Here is a 19816-nt window from a genome sequence, read left to right on the forward strand (position 1 = left end):
TCTCTTTTCCTCTGCTCCTCTCCTCCACTCACACTGTCTCTCTCTCTCTCCCTAATAAAAATAAAATAATATAAAAATATATATTAAAAAACTTTATTGAGGTATAAAGTGTCAGATTTACTGAGGTTGCAATAGCTTCACATCCTTAACGTGTACAATTTGATGAATTTGACATATGTATACACCTGTGGAACCATTACCACAACCAAGGTAGTAAGGATATTAATCACTGCAGAAATCTCCTTATTACCTCTTGGTAATCCTTCTTTTTCAGCCCTCTTCACTTTTCTCAAGCAACCACTGATCTACTTTTTGTCATATAGATTATTTTTTATTTTGTGAAACTTTATATAAATGAATCATACCATATGTACTCTCTTTTGCCTAGCTTCTTTCACTCAAGATAATTACTTTGAGAGTCATCCATATTGTTTCAGTTGGTTTCAATTGATTCTTTTTATTGCTGAGTGTTCCATTGTATGGATATCTTACAAGTTCTCTGTTAACCTGTTGATGGATATTTGAGTTTTTTCAGTATTTGGCTTATACAAATAAAGCAGCTCAGAACATATATGTACAAGTTTTTGTGTGGACATATGTTTCATTTCTCATGAGTAATGTTGTGGACAGACTGAAGGTAGTCTCCTTATTATCTATGCTCTTGGATAATCCTTTCCCATTGAATGTGGGTAGGATCTGTGACTTGCTTCTAACCAGTAAGACACAGCAAAGGCCATGTATGTGATTATGCATGTGTCTTACATTACACAAGATTGCAAACTCATCTTGCTGGAGAGACTCTATCCCCTTGTTGCTTTGAGAAAGCAAGTGGCCGTGTTATGAAGGATCATGTGGTAATGAGTTGAAGTTAACACCTGGCCAACAGCCAGCAAGAAACTGTGGCCTTCACTCTGGCCACACGCCAGCAACTAAATACACTAAAACCTTGGTTTATGAGCATAATTCGTTCCAGAAACATGCTTATGATCCAAAGCACTTATATATCAAGGTAAATTTCCCCATAAGAAATAATGGAAACTCAGATGATTTGTTTCCATAACAGAAAAATACTCATATAAAAATGATTATGATGTGTAATATCATATAAAATAATAAAGAAAATACAAAATATAAAGAAAAATAAATTAACCTGCACTTACCTTTGAAAAAGTCTGGCTGGTGTGAGGGAGACAGGAGAGTTATTGTGTAGGATGACTTTCACTGTCATTAGTGCACTAACGAATCACTGCTATCTATTGGCTTGATGAAATCTGTTTTTGTACAGCAGTTAACAAGGAACCTATCCAATGGCACTTGCTTTTGCCTCCTTTTGAGGATTTCACAGAAATATGACATTGCATTGTCATTAAACAGATTAATTCCTCGCACTGCTACAGCCTTATTCGGGTGGTGCTTTTCTACAAAATTTTGCACTGTTTCCCACATTTTACTCATCTCCCTAATCTCATTTGAAGTGAGGGATTCCTCTGCCTTTTTCTCCTCCTCCTCTGCAGATGAGATGCAGACATAGACTTCTTATAAAGTCTTACAATTTTGGCCCCTCACATATCTCATTCTTACTTCTTCATGATTTCCTTCTTAACTTCCACAGTAATCATCTTCTTACTGCCTTTCTTTTCAACCTTTTTCTGCATGGGGGCCATTGTATACACTCACATGGATGTTGTCTACACTACAGTATTAATAAACTTGTCATATACTGTATTTAACGTAACTGGCAATAGGCAGCCAAGGAAAGGGTCTGTATCTGTAGGCAGCCTGACCTACAATGAAGCAAAGCATTCCTGAGCTTACCATTGTATGGAAAAGCAAAGGATTGTCCATAGGTATTTTGAAGTGACAAAAATACACTAGTGCCAATTGTGGGCACCTTCCAACATTCTGAAAAATCACTGATTTCTGCCAAACACTGTGGCCTGAGACAGCATCCAAGCATGGGAGATGATCATCCACAGTCCCTCAGAGACACTAAGACAGAGAGAGAGAGAGAGAGAGAGAGAAGAACCATTGGCTCGGTTGTGGTCATGTGACATCTGATGTCATGTACTACTTGTATTGCAAGACATTGCTCATTTATCAAGTTAAAATTTATGAGAAATGTTCACTTGTCTTGTGGAACACTCATAGAACAAGTTACTCACAATCCAGGGTTTTACTGTATTGCTAACAAGTGATCTTGGAAATGAATCTGTCCCCAGTTGAACCTCAGATAAAACTTTGTGAGACCCTAAAGCAGAGGATCCAGCTAAGCCACACCCTGACTACTGAACCATCGAAATTATGTGGTAATTATATGGCTAGGTTTGTGGCAATCTTGTTATGTAGTAATAGATGTGAATATGGATAAAGACCTCGCGATAGAATGGTTGGATTATATGGTAGATGTATGCTTAACTTTAGAACTCTTAAATTGTTTTTTACGTGATTGTGCCATTTTGCATATCTACCAGCAGTATATAAGAGTTCCACTGGCACAACATCCTAGTTAACACACAGTGTGGTCCTTTGTTTTCATTTCAGCCGCTCTAGCAGGAGTAGTGGTATATCATTGTGGTTTTAACTTGCACACCTTAATGACTAATTTTGAACATCTTCTCATGTGCTTATTTGTCATCCATGTATCTTCTTTGGAGAAGTATTTCTTCAATTCTTTTGCCCATTTTTAAATTGGGTTATTTGTCTTATTACCACTGAGTTGTAAGAGCTTTATGCTTCTTATGTTTTATTAAGGAATATTTGCCAAAACCAAGTGCATTCAGATTTTTTTTAATGTTTTCTTATGGAAATTTTTATATAATTTCAAGTCTTACATTAGGACTCTGACCCATGTCAAGTTTAATTTTTGTATTTACTATGAGGTAAATGTGGAGGCTTATTTTTTTTTCTACAAATGGATATCAAATTGTTCCAGCATTATTTGTTGAAAAGATGATTTGTTCTGTGTTAAATTGTCTTGGCACCTCTGTTGAAAATAATTGATATTTAATTCTCAATATGATTTGACCTCTTTAAAGTATATTTTTGACAACTTTATGTTACTCTGTTATGACTATTTTATACTCTATTAGGCTGAAAGCTCCTCGAGGACACAGCTAGCTATCTTAGTTGCCTCTGAACCCCCTGAAACTAAGCATGTGCCTTGTCTACAGAAAATGCTCAATAGGGGCATAGGGGTGGCTCGGTCAGTTAAGTGTTGACTCTTGATTTTGTCTTAGGTCAGGATCTCATGGTCATGAGATCAAGCCCCATTGGGCTCTGTGCTGACAGTGTGGAGCCTGCTTGGGATTCTTTCTCTGTCCCTCTCTTTCACTGTGCTTCCCCCACTCATGCTGTCTCTCTCTCAAAATAAATAAACATTAAAAAAAAGAAAATGCTCAATAAAAATGTGATATGTTTAAGTAAATTCTAGCATTCATGATCCTTCACCTGTCTAGGTTGAAATATACAGTTACCCCAAATAGGCTCATAATTTGGCATCCTTTCAGACTGACCATTTAAAAAATGTTTTGATACATTTATTGAGAGAGGCTGTATCCTAGGAGGCAAAAAAGGAAGACTCCTTTTGAATTAGGATCTGGACAGGAAACTCATGGTATACTCAGGGGAGTTAATTAAAAATTTAACGAAGGGACTGAGGGCACCTGCCTGGCTCAGTTGATAGAGCGTCAGACTCTTGATTTCAGAGTCATGAGTTCAAGCCCCACATTGGGCATATAGCTTACTTAAAAAAATCAACTGGACTTAATAAAACCTAAAAACCACTGATATTATTTTTTTAAAAAGTTAATGAAAGGAGTATTTACAGAGATGGAAACAGAGATGGGGTCAGGGTTGAGGGAACCAACAATGATTGTGAAACACCCAGGGACTAGCATCAGGCTGGAAATCTTTGCCACCTCTCGACAGCCTGAAGGGGTGTTATGCCCAGATCGCAATATCATCCCCCAAAACCAGAGACCACCAGGGAGACCAAGTCATGCATGCAAAAGCAAAGGGCATTTATTACGGGCCTAAGCTCGCCAGGCTTAAGCTCGGGCTCACAGACTTTGCCAGCGAAGTGGATCCGTGCTGAGAGCCCCAACCAAGGGCTGAGCAGGGTTTTTATGGATTTTGGGAAGGGGGAGTTACAGGAAATTGAGACACAGGTACACTGATCCAATCATAATTGTACAACAGTATTGGCAGCAACTTTAACTGTTGTACCCAAGATTTCTTTATCATCCCCCAAAACCCAGAGACCGCCAGGGAGACCGAATCATGCATGCAAAAGCAAAGGGCTTTATTACGGGTTTAGGCTCGCCGGGGCCTAAACTCGGGCTCACAGACTTTACCGAGTGGTGGATCCATGCTGAGAGCCCCGAACAAAGGTGGGGTAGGGCTTTTATGGGTTTGGGAAGGGGGAGTTACAGGAAATTGTGACATAGGTACAGTGATCCAATTATTATTACACAATATTATTGACAGCAGGTTTATCCAATTACAACATTTAGAGTGTTAACCAATCACAGAGTAGACCCAGGACCCAGGACCCTCACATAGGGTGTAACTAGCCTGCTCTTAGGAATGTTAAGCATTTTAGTTGGCTGCTTCTGATTGGGTGTTACTAGGGTGGTCCCTAGTTGAGCAATCTGTGCCTTTTTATTGTCTAATGATTCTGAGAAACCAGCACGTAGGCCTCCCAGGTCAGAGGGGAAACTTGAAGCCTGTCATGGAGTCAGTTTGGCTTAGACCTGTGTCCTTTCACGGGCAAAAGGAAGAAATGGTTCTAACTGAGCCCAGCAAGAGCAGGAGCCCTGTGAGATGGCCTTCCCAACAGCAGCTGTGGTTGTAGAGAAACCCAGCTACTGCCATAGCTATAGCGAAGATGTGGGTGGGGTTGGAGGGGGGCGGGTAGAGGGTGGTGATAAAGACCCTAACTTTGGCTATAGCGTAAAGTACATACTTCACTTAGGGAAGGAGTTTTCTCTTTTTCAAAGGCATTTAAATTGATGACTATCTGTTTTTGTTGTTGTTGGAGCATAATCTCTTGATTTTTTTTTTTTTAAGTAGGCTTCACACCCAGCATAAGGCCCAATGTGGGGCTTGAATTCAGGACCCTGAGGTCAATACTCTGATGTTTAAACAATTGAGCCACCAAAGTGCCCCTCCCTTGATCTTACCAACCAACCTAAGTACCTTATCAAAATGTTATTTCCACCTACATTTAATCCCTTTTTCGTCCTGAGTTCTGAGGAACACGGTTTGCATGATTTCATTCCATCTCCACCTTATAGAGTAATGGCCTTGCTTAGTTAGTGTTCCTTTGAAGCTACCTCAGTCTCTTGAGATGGAAAAAAAAAGATGTATGTAAATGCATGGTGTTACAGAGTACTTAATAAATGTTTTTATCTTTAACCCTTCAGAGTGATTTATACTGCAGTTATGTCTTTTATCTCTAAAGTTGCCATAGGAAGAACGTGCAAAAAGAGGGTGTGAGACATATTAGTTTTCATTCCTTACACTGACATCAACCTTGTAAAAAATGTCTCTTGTAAAAATACAGTTGCACACGTTTACAATATTATTGTTGTTTGCCATTTTGGTATCTTTAATGCCGATTTGTTTTTATTCCTACCCAAAATGGTGACCATACCTCCAAACCAGGTTTATGAAATAAACTACCTATTTTCAGAATGGTGCGTGGTGTGGAGGCAAAGCAGGGAGCAGACACAATTATATTGTAATTCCAAATTTGTCTTTGTTTCTTTCCTTTACAGAAATCTGTAAGTTCTTTATGTTTTGCACCAATCATCCCATGATTCCCCTGTGAACTAAAGCACCAATGACAGTGCTCAACTGACAATTCACATTTTGCTCCCAGTTAACAGTGTGGTCTTAGGAAGTCGCTTTACCCTTCAGTCGTTCATTTCATCTTGCCAGGTGCTCCCTTACATACACTCCTGCCCTCAGCTTGCTTACTTTGTGGTAGTGGCAGTGATGGTGGAGCTGGTGATATAGATAATAGTACAAAAGAAAATAAATATGCAGAACTTATGAGAAGTCTAAAAGTAGGTCTGAAATTTGGGATTTCTCTAGGTAACTGAAAAAATGAAGGGGTTGCTCCGGATGCAAAGGCTCTTCCAGTTTAAAAGACAAGTATTTTCTCTCTTAAAAAAAGGTTTATTTATTTTGAGAGAGCGAGTGCAAGAGAACCCATGCATGTGTGGGAGGGCAGAGAGAGAGAGAGAGAGAGAGAGAGAGAGAGAGAGAGAGAGAAAATCCCAAGCAGGCTCTGCACTGAAAGCACAGAGGACCCAGGGCTCCATTTCACCCACCGTGAGATCATGACCTGAGCTCAAAGTCAAGAGCCAGACGCTTAGCCTACTGAACCACCCAAGCACCCCAAAAGACATGCATTTTCATCTTTTCATTATTACTTGTGTTCTGGTAAGGTCCACTGATGCCTCTATTCTGGAAATAAGCAGAAAGATTTAAATCAAATGCGGCATCAATTTTATACTGTCTGATTTTGAAATAATCCACACTAACGGTATTAACAATTTAGTTTTATTCGGGGTGTAGCTGCTGGTCATGAAAGGAAAAAAAAAACTGAAAAAAGAAAAAAAAAGAAAAGAAAGGAAAATGCAACCTGAGGCGCTAGGTTATGATTGTGTTCTCACACTTAGGCCCCAGGGTGCAGAAAATAAACCTCCTTAGCTTCTTCCAAGCTAAGGGTCCCCCGGAGCTGAGCAGCGCGGTGCGGTACCTGACAGTGCCGCAGGCGCTCGGAGCCCTGGGGCCCAGGGAGGAGGAGCCGTAGGCGGGGCCGACTGGCAGCGGCCACCTCAGCGGAGCTGCAGGATTTCCGCTGGGTGAGGGCTGCTGTCGCCCGGAAGAACAGACTCCTGCAGCAGATGTCTCGTGATTACCTTGGGAGCTCTGCTTCGCCAGTTGACACTGGAAGAAAGAAGGATCTAGCGAAATATGGCTTCGGAGGGCCCTGCCACGCGTCGAGTCCAAGTGGCGGAACATCCCAGGTGGGGGAGAGGAGATGACGCGCTCTGGGATCGCCTGGGTAGGCGAGGTGCAAACAGTGCCAGGACTGCTGGCCCTTCGCTGGGGGCTGCTTTTGCTCCTCAGAGTGCACAGAATCCTTGGGATTTTATAAGGCTGCGCGGCTGGGCTTGCGACAAAGACCACGCCGCAAACTCTTTCCACCTTGATTCCTACCAAGGGTTGGGTGTTTTTTTCCGTCTGTGAGGATCCTTCTTTTCTTTCTTGCTGAATGAATGTGGTACACTCTTCGTGCTGGGCTTTAGCAGATGTGCCCAAATTTACTTTGAACCCCTTTCTTTTTCTTGCCTGCCAGCCGATCGTGCTTTTTTAAAGCCCCCTTTCTAAAATATTCATTGAAAACAAACAAGCAAAAAGCCCCAAAGCAAACCCAAATCACCCCTTCCCTCCTGGCCTCTGCATCCTTTTAAATAAACCATAAAAATCTATGAATCATCACGTAAGGACTTAATCTGCTGCCACTACCTAGCTGCAGAATAACTTTGCTTAGTGATAGTGATACCTAGTGGAGGATCTTTTCATTTGAGGGGATCTTGCAGATACTTTGTAGAAATACTTATTAGTTCTGACCTAAGATGGAAATTCAGAGTGAAGTCTCTAACCTGCTACATATTAGCCTGGAGGCTTTTCTAAGTTTGGTTTCTCTCTCCCATTTTCCCAGTTAACTTTTCTAAGTCCTTAAGCTCTCCCTACTTCCTGGTTTCTCACTGTCACGTGACAGTTGATAATAATATAACTTACTAAAACTTGCAGGTGCTTTTTTCACCCTTAAGAAAGCAAACATTGGGTCTTTAGTTAGTTAAAAAGAAACATAATTTTGGTTATGGAGACAGCCAGGGCTTTAGACTACTTGTGTATGTCTCTGGCCTAGCAAGGTACTATTGCCCTTATATACTTGAATTAATTAGGACACATTGTGAAGTAAGATGCATGAGGAATTTGTTATATGAAAACAATCTGGCCCCTTGTAATTTAGTTTTTTTTACATAAAACATACCCATGAATAAATTTCTTCTGTGTTTCGATTTGATATGATTTAATCATAATGCTTGATATTTCCATAGTTACCCTGTGGGGTAAGGAGAATGATGGTATCATGTATTAAAAGTGAAGAATTGTTTCCTAGGCTTCCTTACAGATGTTTCTTGCCTTTTACGACTTCCATAATACTCATTCGTGTGGCAGATATGCAGTGTTAATATTTATCATTCTGTGCTAGCTGCTGAAGAGATCTTCGTAGCAGTCAGGTAATTGTGCTCTGCAATTGTCTTTTCACTTGTGCATGAAATACAGTTATAAGCTTCAAGCAGTGTTTCAGCCACTTACTCATTTTAGCAAGGATCAGTTCAGTTAAATCTAGATAGTATACCTATAAATCCACCGAACTGGTCACGTGTTGTAATGTGCTGAAGGGGGGAAAATGCATAAGGCCCCCACAGCCAGACTGTCTTTTTTGGGATTCCTGCTATTTCTTTAGAATGCCTCTTCAGCTTCACAAGGTACGTGATTATCTGAGTAAAGGCACTAATCAACCACATTGAAAACTTCAGGAATCTTAATTTCTTTTTTATATTTTTTATATAAATGTCAAATAGAAATAGAAGCTCTATTCTTTTCTTTGCCTTCTAATCTTGCAGGTTCCCTGTACCATAAGACTACTTCACATTCTAGCTTTCTTTGCATTCTTAGCAGTGGTGTGTCTTCTCTTTAGAATTAACTTTTAAATTGTTGGATTATTATTTTTTGTAACAGCTTTGATATATATTGATATATAATTCACATACCATACAGTTCACCTGCTTAGAATTTATAACTAAACGGTTTTTAGTATATTCACAGGATTGTATACCCGTTCCATAATCAAAATTAGAACATTTTCATCATTCCCTAAAGAACTCTGTATCTCTTAAACTATCACCCCCAGCCCCTTGCCCTAAGCAACCACTAATGTACCTTCTGTCTCTATAGGTTTTTTTATTCTGGACATTTCAAATAAATGGAATCACATAATATGTGGGTTTTTGTGAACTGACTTCTTTCACAAGAAAGTAGTTTCAAGGTTCATCCATATTGTAACATGTCATCAGTATGTTAATCCTTTTTATATATAAATGGAATAGTATTCCATTGTATGATAACACCACATTTTGTTTATTCATCGGTTGATGGACATTTGGATTGTCGCTTGCACTTTTTGGTGCCATGAATAATAATGCTGCATGAATGCATTCTTAATATGAAAGATTTGTATTATTTAAAAATATATTCATTAAAGCTTGGGGCATGTGGGTGGCTCAGTCCCTTGAGCATCTGACTCTTGACTTTGGCTCAGGTGATGATCCCAAGGTTGTGGGATTGATCCCCCCTACCCGTCAGGCTCTGCTCTGAGCATGGATTCACTCCTCTCTTTGCCCCTCTTACTCACTTGCACTCTCTTTATTTCAAAAACATGTACATAACACATATGAGCCAGCCAGGCACACTGTTTCTCTCCTGAAATTTTAATTCCTTCACCTCTGCATATGGTCTATCCCTATATTCATCCTAGTGTCCTTTGAGAATCAATCTATAGAGTAAAATACACTTCATTTACTGCAGGCAATTTGTTTTCTCAAGTTCTGTTACTAAAACTGCTATTAAATAAACAAGGATCTTAAGTCAAAAGCATTCAGAGCACCAGATTCGCAATTTGTGTAGTGATATTTTGGCCAATTCTGCCTTAAAAAAATTTTTTTTAATGTTCTACTTATTTTTGAGAGAGAAAGAGAGAGACAGTGTAAGCAGGGGAGGGTCAGAGAGAGAGGGAGACACAGAATCTGAAGACAGGCTCTAGGCTCTGAGCTAGCTGTCAGCTCAGAACCTGAGGTGGAACTCGAACCCATGAACCGTGAGATCACGACCTGAGCTGAAGCTGGACGCTTAACTGACTGAGCCACCTAGGTGCCCCAGCCAACTCTGCCTTTAATAGTGTACTCTTTGTAGGAGCTGTTATTTTCATATTGAAAGTGCTCATTGTACTCGTCTGGGATGTGTGTGTGAATACTTTAAGTGACTACATTTTAAAAGGTGGAGTCTCACTGGTGACTACCTCAGAGTGGAAAGTCCAGCTACTCCCCCAATTATAGCCATACTGCTTCATTATTAGAGGATTAAGTATGAGGTTTAAAAAAAACCCTGTAGACTTCAGTTCTTTCTGTTCTTAAGATATACTTTTCTTGATTCCTTTTATAGCCTCCATACATTTGAATTTCAAAGGGAGGAATGTTGAACGGTAAGCCTCCAGGGCTGAGCAGTTTCTAGAAGGCGTGCACAGGCTGCCTTCTGAGGTAGTCTGGGAAAATGACACATATAATAACTCAAAATCATTGTATTACAACCCATTTTAGGAGACGTGTTCTAACTCTGTTGTTAGCACTCCACCTTGTTTTTGTTTTCACTGCCTAGAAAAGCAAAATAATAAGGATTCAAGTTCAGCAGAACTTGAAGTTTGTCTGCATATGATTTTCATAAGCAGAAACAACATGAACCTCTATTGAAGCCAGTGGAGTTATGGAAGTCAGAAAACTAGGAGTTATCATATGCTTCTCCCTATTTTTCACTTTTTCTCACTTCTAATTGGTCACCAATTTCTGTGAATTTGACTTTCCTAGTATCACTTTATTTTCATCCTTCTCTATCCCAATCAGACTTTTCTCTTGGTTTACTACAAATGGCTACCTAATGGATTTGTTGTTGCTTTGCCTTCCTATTATCCATCTTTCAAATACTTGAAAAAGTGAGTTTTTCAGGTGTGAAGTTGACTCATATCAATATCCTTAAATGTGTATTCACATCCATTGCCTGTGGGTTAAAAGCCAGGTTCCTGCATATGGCATACTAAGCTCTTTGAGATCTGGGGCTTGATTACCACCAGGCTCCTCCTCTGATGTACTAAAAACCCTAATTATAATTTTTTGAATGTACCATGCTGGACCTTTTCATTTACCTAGAATGCATCACCCCATGCCACTTGTCTGACATCATCTTTCAGTTTAGCTATTATCTCTTTGAAGAGCCTTCTCTAACTTCGGCTCCCCCTTCTAGATTTATTTTACTGTCCACATTTCCCACAGTAGGGACAAAATATCTTTCCTCTGTGCTCCCAAAGGATTGCATTTGTCTGGGCTTATCGCTCTATTATCTCTCTGTATTGCACTTTTCAGCTTAACTACCTCTCTTTTCTGCCAGAGTTTTATATTCCTAGAGGGTTATAACCAATTTCCTTTCTAAATAGAATACTTAGTAACGCCTCAGTAAATGCTTCTTTTTAAAAAAAAAACTTTTTATTTTGAAATAATATGACTTCCATAATGTCAAATCTAGTCCAAAAACTACTGGCTGGCTACTCTTATCCCAGATTCCTCAAATGGTGACTTTTTACCATATTTGCTTTATTAGTTTTTCTGTTACGTATTTTTTCCTGAACAGTTTGAGATGAAGTTGAAGACATAATGCCTCTTTGATCTTAAATATTTGAGTGTGTTTCCTAGATTCAGGGACATTTTCCAGCATAACCAGAACACAAGGTCTAAATCAGGAAATTCACATTCATGCAGCATTATCTAATTGACAGGCTTCAAAGTACCGCCAATAATCCCATCAGTGTCCCTCATAGAAAAATAAAACAAACCTTTTTTTTCTTGGTCAGAATCCAATCGAGGACACACTTCGCATTTAGTTCTTGTCTTTTAAATCTTCTTTCATTGTGGAACAGTTGCTGTGTCTTTTGTATTTCATGACTGGTTATTTTATAGAATATCTTAAAATCTTGGTTGTAGGAAATATTGTAAAAATCTTTGAAAGACCAGAAGATTACTGGGTACCTCCAAGGAGAACCAGAAGTTGCCTAAAATACCCTTCCAGGTTATCTGATTTCTATGTGGCTCTGAGCCTTTTGTTGTATTTCGAGGTTTAAAGCTCTGTAAGTCATAGAAAACCGACAGCAGTGCAAATGATTCTTGTCCATAGAAATTGCAAACTGCGCCTGTGGAATGCGGTTCACTGCTGCTCCGAGCTATTAACCAGTTTTGCTCGTTTGCATCCGTTTGTAAATTCATTTCAGCATTCCTTAGGTGACTGCATATGAGTGGTACTTTGGATTCTACTTCAGCTGGTTACAATATCATACGGGTTCTGTCATTAATGAGAGAAGTAAAATCTTTAACATTTTCATTTAAAATCTGTGTAAGTCATGATTATACTTTAAAAAATGTCTCTTTTAACAGAGTTTATCTAACATTTATGATTAGATTTGCTCCATCCCTTTTTTGGTACAAATACTTAAGAAAGTAACTTTGTTTTCTTAGTACATTATTATCAAGGGGCACATGAGGCCTATTTGTCCCATTATCAATGCTGTTTGTTTGGATCCCTTGGTTAAGGAGACACTGCCTGATTTTTCTACTGCAAAGTTATAATTTTTTTCTTCCATAATTACTAAGAATATTTTGGTGAAATACTGTAGGAATATGTTAATATTCTGTTCTTATCAAACTTTCATTTACTGCTTTTAGCATCCATTGATGACCCTTGCCTGTATGAATTATAAATGTGATTTTCTAGTTTTTCAATTTTTTTAATGTTTATTATTTGGCATTCTAGTGTAATGAAGTGTTTTCCCTTTTCTTCCACTTATTTATGTCAGTGTGGGCTCATTGGTTTTTATTTTATTCTGTGGGTTATACTCCGTTACCCTTATTGCTATTTTGATGCTCAAATTTTTCCAGATTTGGGCAGTGGGAGTTTCCTTACGTGAGCTCCTGTGACCTAACATGTCACTATCATTATCTGAGCACTTCCCAACTTTCTAGCACAGCAAGATGTTTCAGATTCCTATGGTACTTCTTCTGCCCTGGTGCTGGAATTATTTCTTTAACGAGCTCTGTTTCCTTTTGAAACCAAGATCTGAACACTGGGAATGCTCATTGCTGGGTTGTTAATGATTCTAGGCCCTCTCAGCATTTCATTTGCTCTTTTCTTTTTCTTTTAATGCTTATTTATTTTTGAGAGAAAGAGGGTGCAAGTAGGGGAGGGGCTGAAAGAGCACCACAGAAGATCTGAACTAGGCTCTACACTGACAGCAGAGAGCCTGATGCGGGGCTCAAACTCACGAACTACTTGATTTTGACCTGAGCTGAAGTCAGCCGCTTAACCGACCGAGCCACTCAGGCACCCCTCATTTCCTTTTTTCTTGTAACAAATTATTTTGGAAGTCACTTGATAAAAGTTTCTAGAAACTGTATTCTTATAGTCATAATACTTCATTTTGTAGATAGGCCATACTTTATTAAAAACTCTTCTATATGAGAGTTTTGAAGTTTCCAGTATTTTGCAATTACAAACAATTCTTTAATAAGTAATCTCATGCATATGTTCTTTCATATTGCTGAAGGTATACCTTCAGGGTAAATTCTTAGACATGGCTAGAAATGAATGCCAATATAGTTTTGTTAGGTACTGTCCAATATTATTCTGCTTAATATTATTTCCCCATTGTCATTTCTTATTTTGTGTATTTGTGCTTTATTATCTGCCATTTTCTTAATTAATTAGCTTGTGGCTTATCTATTTAAAGTTTTATTTTAAAGTAAGAATTTTAACTTAATTAGGTCTACTGTTTTTGTATTCCCTACATCATTGCTTTTTTCTTTTTTCTTTCTTGTGTCCTTTCTTATGATTTCTTTTTGTTAATTTTGTTCTTTTTCTAGCTTATTGAGCTGAGAATTTAGTTCATTTATTATCATTCTTTCATTTGTGTTGACAAAAGTGTTAGGGCTGTAGGATTTTTTGACTGTTTTAAATGTATCCCATAGATTTTGATATATAGTATTATTATTATTAGAAATTCTATACTTTCTGTTCATTTCTTCCTTCTCTGAACTGTTTTTTTAAAACCTTTCCTTCCTCTTAATTTTTTTTTATTAGTTTGAGAAGAATAAGTATGAAGTCTTCTTTAAATGTTTGGTAAAATTCATATTTACCTATGTGGTTCTGAACCTTTTTTTGATAGTTTTTAATAATGATTTAGTTTTATTACTTGTAATTGGTCTATTAAAATTTTCTATAGGGCACCTGGGTGGCTCAGTCAGTTGAGCGTCTGACTGCAGCTCAGGTCATGATCTCATGGTTTGTGGGTTCGCCCCTTGTGTAGGGCTCTGTGCTGACAGCTAGCTCAGAGCCTGGAGCCTGATTCTGATTGTGTACCTTCCCCTCTGTGACCCTCCTCTGCTCACACTGTCTCTCTCTATCTCTCAAAAATAAATTAGAAAAAAACATTAAAAAATTTTTTTAAAATAAAATAAAATAAAATAAAAATTTCTATAGAAATGGAAAAAAGAATCCATTTTGAACTGAATTTTCAATTCATTTCCTCATTCACCCAAGAGTTAAAAGGCACTTTAAAAATTAGTAGATTACCAAAGTATGGAAAGAGCCCAAATGTCTATCGATGGATAAAGAAGACGTAGTATATATATATGTGTGTGTGTGTGTGTGTGTGTGTGTGTGTGTGTGTGTGTGTGATATATATATATACCACACACACACACACACACACACACACACAATGGAGCATTACTTGGCAATCAAAAAGAATGAAATCTTACCATCTGCAACTACGTGGATGGAACTAGAGGGTATCATGCCAAGTGAAATTGGTCAGAGAAAGACAAATATCATATGACTTCACTCATATGAGGACTTTAAGATACAACACAGATGAACATAAGGGAAGGGAAGCAAAAATAATATAAAAACAAGGAGGGGGACGAAAACATGAGAGACTCATAAATATGGAGAACAAACAGAAGGTTACTGGAGGGGTTGTGAGATGGGGGGGGCTAAATGGGTAAGGAGCTTTAAGGATTCTACTCCTGAAATCATTGTTGCACTATATGCTAACTTGGATATAAATTTTAAAAAATTAATATAAAAATAAAAACAAAAAAATTAGTAGGTTAGAAAACCTTTTTGTGGTTTGATCTTAATAATTTTGAGTTTTACTATATTGAGTTTAGAGTTGTTATTAGTATTTTTACTTCATGGAATTTACTGATATGTTCTTTATGATCTAATATGTGATCATATTTGTGAATATTCCATGTGTTCTTAAGTTATATTCCCCATAATCAGAGTATATATTAAATATATGTACCCATCCATAATCTACTTTATCAATTTTGTTGTTTGGGTCTTTCTTTTTTTCCTTTTGCCCACCTGATCTGTTTTTTTTTTAAGTTTATTTATTTATTTTGAGAGAGAGACAGTGAGAGAGGGGCAGAGAGAGGAAGAGAAAGAGAATCTCAAACAGGGTCTGCATTGCCAGCGTGGAGCCTGACGGGGGCTCAAACCCATGAGATCATGACCTGAGCTAAAACCAAGAGTCAGGCGCTTAACTGATTGAGCCACCCAGGTACCCCTGGTATTTTTTTTTAAATATTTTATTCATTTACTTAGAGAGACACTGAAAGAGAGCACTTGCATATGGGGAGGGGCAGAGAGAGAGTGGGAGAGAGAGAATTCCAAGCAGGCTCCATGATGTCAGCACAGAGCCTGATGCAGGGCTCAAACCCATGAACCCATGAAATCATAATCTAAGCTGAAATCAAGAAGAGTTGGATGCTTAACTGACTGAGCCCGCCAGGTGCCCCAAACTGATCTGTTTTTATACTGAGGAAGGTATCTTACAGTCTCTCATTGTTAGTGTATTTCTATTTATATGTCCTTACATTACCTATAGTTTTTGCCTTATAAAAGTGGTTGCAATTTCCTTTGAGGGCATTTCTTAAACTATTAGCTTCATTTTGAATTGCAGCCCTCAGCATTAATAATTTTCCTTATATGTTCTTTGGCTAACATTCGGTAATGTCTGATGTCAGGATTAGTACCTCTGTTTTCTTATTGTGTCCCTTTTCCTGAAATACCTTTGCCTGTTCCTCAATATTTGGTCTTTCTGAATGACTTTGTTTTAGGCTGTCTGTATATAGCATATAGTTTGGTCCTGTTTTTGGAGCTAATTGAAGTCTTTTTGTTTTAATAAGTGAGGTAGGCCCATTCACATTTATTGATGTAATTGATGTTTGCTTTTAACTCATTTTATTTTATAATTATGCATTTTAATATAGTTTCTGAATAGTTTTTGGGTTCCTTTATTTACCAGTTTATATTTATCTGTCTGCTTTCTTTGCACCTATATTTTTTGAGATTTCTTTGGTATTTAGGAAGATTTATATTCTTGTTCTATTGATTATCTTTATACTTATATATCTTTTTTAATGCTCTGAGAAAGCAGAAGACTTTTCTAACTTAGCCTTTTACTATCTTCTATGTCCATTTCCTTTCATTGAAAAACATGAACATTTAAAAATTTTTTTTTGTTAATTTTTATTTATTTTTGTGAGAAACAGAAAGAATGTGAGCAGTGGAGAGGCAGAGAGAGGAGACACAGAATCTGAAACAGGCTCCAGGCTCTGAGCTGTCAGCACAGAGTCCAACATGGGGCTCGATTCTGCAAACCACAAGATCATGACCTGAGCCAAAGTTGGATGCTTAACCAGCTGAGCCACCTAGGCGCCCCCCAAAACATGAACATTCTAAATAATTCTATCTATAATTTGACAGACAAATAGCCTAAGTTGTTTCAACCCTCTCTATAAAATGGAAGATGCAGGGCAGAGAGCACCAGGGTTTAGCAGCAGCAGCATTAAGATCACCCCAGAATTCCAACAGTGCTTCCAGTCCTGATAGAAGTTAAATAGGCTAACTATTTAATTACCTACCATCTCTCATTGCTTTTAATGGGTTCTTATTCACATGCTGAAGAATAGAAACAGTAAGGAACCCAAGAACCTAGCATTTCTTAAGTACTTCGTGCCAGCCCTAAGCTAGATCCTTTCTGTACTCCCTTATTTAATATCCTAAATAATTCTGTGCAAGACATATTTACACTCTATATAAAGGAAATGAGCTCAAGGAATCTCATCATGTGGTAAAGAAGGGTTTTGAACCTAGATCTATCTGACTGCACAGGCCATGGTCTCTCTAAGAATTTTTTTTTAAGTTTTCATATTTTGAGAGAGAGTGAGAGAGGCAGGGAAAGTGGGGCAGAGAGAGAGACACAGAATCCCAAGCAGGCTCTGTGCTGTCAGCTCCAAGCCCAATGCGGTGTTTGAACTCAGGAACCGTGAGATCATGACCTGAGCTGAGATCAAGAGTCGGATGCTTAATCAACTGAAGCACACAGGCACCCCTAAGAATTTTTTTTAGTGGTTTAATAATAAAATCTTGCATATACCTGTATTATAACATTAAAAAATGTTGCTTTATCATGCTTATTGATATCTTTTAACTTTCACCTGTTCCCTATATAGCAATCAGTGAGTTTATTTTTTTATTTTTTCTCCTTCCCTACCTCCCATTTTTAAATGGGTAGAATTTTTTTCTTTCTTGTGGTTTTAGATTAAGTTTTGTTGGCTCTACTCTTGTTTTTCACTGAGTTTCTTTTTCTAGTGGGTCAGAGTGGTTCTCGTTCTTTCTCTTACTTTCTTGTAGGTAACATGAAGTTTGTGCATTCTCTGTCTGCTAGTTATAATAAAGGTAAGGGTTTATATCATTTGTTTGTTCTTGTGCTAAATGGTTTTGGAGTATTTATGAGGCAACTCAGATTTAGACAGACACCATTATCCATACCTACCTTGGAATCCAGTAAATGTGTCTGGAATAATGCGCTGTTGATATCTCTGTAATTGTTACTGTTATTGTTTCCCTGCCCACATCTTCTATTGTCATCTACAGCCTCTGCTGAGGGGGTGGACCCAGGTAATCATATATGTAACTAAGACAACTGACCTTGTTTGTATCAAATAACCTCACCCTCTTGGGAAAAATAATTGGACCAGGATGGATACAGGACCTAAATTCTGCCAACCAGATTATGTTTTTTGAGGATTTGAATTAATGGACACAGAGACTTAATCAGATAGTTTAGGACATTGGAGCTGTTAAATCTTGTAGAGTCGAGGCCATGGTGTCATGAAAACTGAAGGAATGGAGGAACAGAAACTAGGAGGCTCATAGAGACAACTGAAATGTGAACAGCATTGAGCAGAGTAGTGATGGTGTCTGAAGGGTTGATAGAATCTGACATGAAAGGAGAACCAAACACACTAATATAAACTGTTTCTGATGGCTGTGCCATTCCTAGGAGGCCATCTCGAATACCTTCCATATCTTTCCACCATTATAATAAATTTCCTTTTTCCTTGAGCTGCCTCGGTGTGATTTTCTGTTTCTTACAACTAATTAATTTTTAAGATCAGTTAATTAATGGGCGTCTTGAATATGGTAGCTTTAAGAGATACTTATTGTCATCAGATACACTATGATGTGGGATTATAAACAGTGGAAGAGTATTCATAGAAGTGCCCTGAGATGATTTAGCAATATAAAATTAAGTCTATTTTAAGAATTTTGGATCTAGATGAGACCTATAAAGAATATCTAGTTCAATTGCTCTAATTTCAAAGAAGAGAAGCCATGGGAATAGGATTTGCCCCATTGAAATTAGTACTGTGGTCTCCTGATATCCAGGTTAGTTTTCATTTGACTACTTGTACTGTACTGGCTTGAATAGTGCTCCCTTCCCCATTCATGTCCACCTGGAACCTCCAAACATGACCTGATCTGGACTAACATCTTTATGTACTGCTATAATCAAGTTAAGATGAGGTGATAGTGAGTTAAGGTGGGCTCTAATGTAATGAGACTGATGTCCTTATAAAAACGAAAAGCTGAGATACATACAGATAGAGACACATAGGGAGAATTCTTTGTGGTAACAGAGGCCAAGTTTGGAGTGATGCAGCTGTAATCCAATGAATGCTAAGGATCAAAGGGCTACTAGCAGACACTGAAAGAGGGAAGGAGGACTTCTCCCATACAGGATTGTTTTTCAGAGGAGCCCGGCCCTGCTAACACTCTGATTTTGGACTGCTAGTTTCCAGAGCAGTGAGACAATAAATTTCTATTATTTTAAGTCACCTAGTTTGTAGTATTTTATTACGGTAGCCCTAGGAAATTGAAATACTACCCCATACTACTTCTATTTAAGATAAAGAGATTTTTCTCTGAATATCATTGAGAATTATACAGAATGTTATATTCTTTATAACTGAAGGGAATCATTTTTCCTGTTAAGTACATCTGTTTTTTACTCTTCTGGGTATTTAGCTATATACTCTGTGTCACTGAGGGAGTCACTGTATTGTCCTATCCTAGAATTTCCAAAGAAGTATGTCAGTTAAAAATTTTGCTTTTTTAAAAGGGATAATTAATTTGTGTGTGTGTGTGTGTGTGTGTGTGTGTGTGATGGGTTTTTCTATTATATGAATATTCTGAAATCTACTTTTTTTTCATTCAGATTGTTGAAGCTAAAGGAGATGTTTAACTCTAAGTTTGGGTCCACTCCCAAGTTTTATGTTCGAGCACCAGGAAGAGTCAACATAATAGGTATTTCAAAATTTCTTTCTCTTAATTTTTTTCCTCCTTTGGTAAGATCTAAATTTTTGTTAATAAAAATTTTTTCTTAAATTTCCCCTAGAAAACTGAAAAAAATAGAATATTTCATATGTATCTTAGTACAAGTTAAGCTTTTGCATCCAGAAATTGCATATTTCCCTGTCCATGTTACTAGAGTTAACTTGGTCCA

At 37.9% G+C, this 19816-nt stretch overlaps 1 protein-coding gene across 6 annotated transcripts in view; it reads left to right on the forward strand.

Annotated features, from left to right (window-relative positions):
* The window catches only part of GALK2 (galactokinase 2), a 125744-nt gene that overhangs the window by 2638 nt on the left and 103290 nt on the right, over positions 1 to 19816 (forward strand). For 3 of the 6 annotated variants that reach the window (XM_029950673.1, XM_029950678.1, XM_029950677.1), the window contains exons 1-2: positions 6739 to 7037; positions 19529 to 19617. In XM_029950673.1, coding sequence (XP_029806533.1) covers positions 6985 to 7037; positions 19529 to 19617 — 142 coding nt within the window. In that variant the 5' untranslated portion in view covers positions 6739 to 6984. Of the gene's footprint in view, positions 1 to 6738; positions 7038 to 17661; positions 17707 to 19528; positions 19618 to 19816 lie in introns of those variants that run through there. The other 3 variants (XM_029950675.1, XM_029950676.1, XM_029950674.1) reach the window with 3 other exon arrangements.

The sequence above is a fragment of the Suricata suricatta genome, chromosome 9 (assembly GCF_006229205.1).
Source record: "Suricata suricatta isolate VVHF042 chromosome 9, meerkat_22Aug2017_6uvM2_HiC, whole genome shotgun sequence".
NCBI lineage: Eukaryota > Metazoa > Chordata > Mammalia > Carnivora > Herpestidae > Suricata > Suricata suricatta.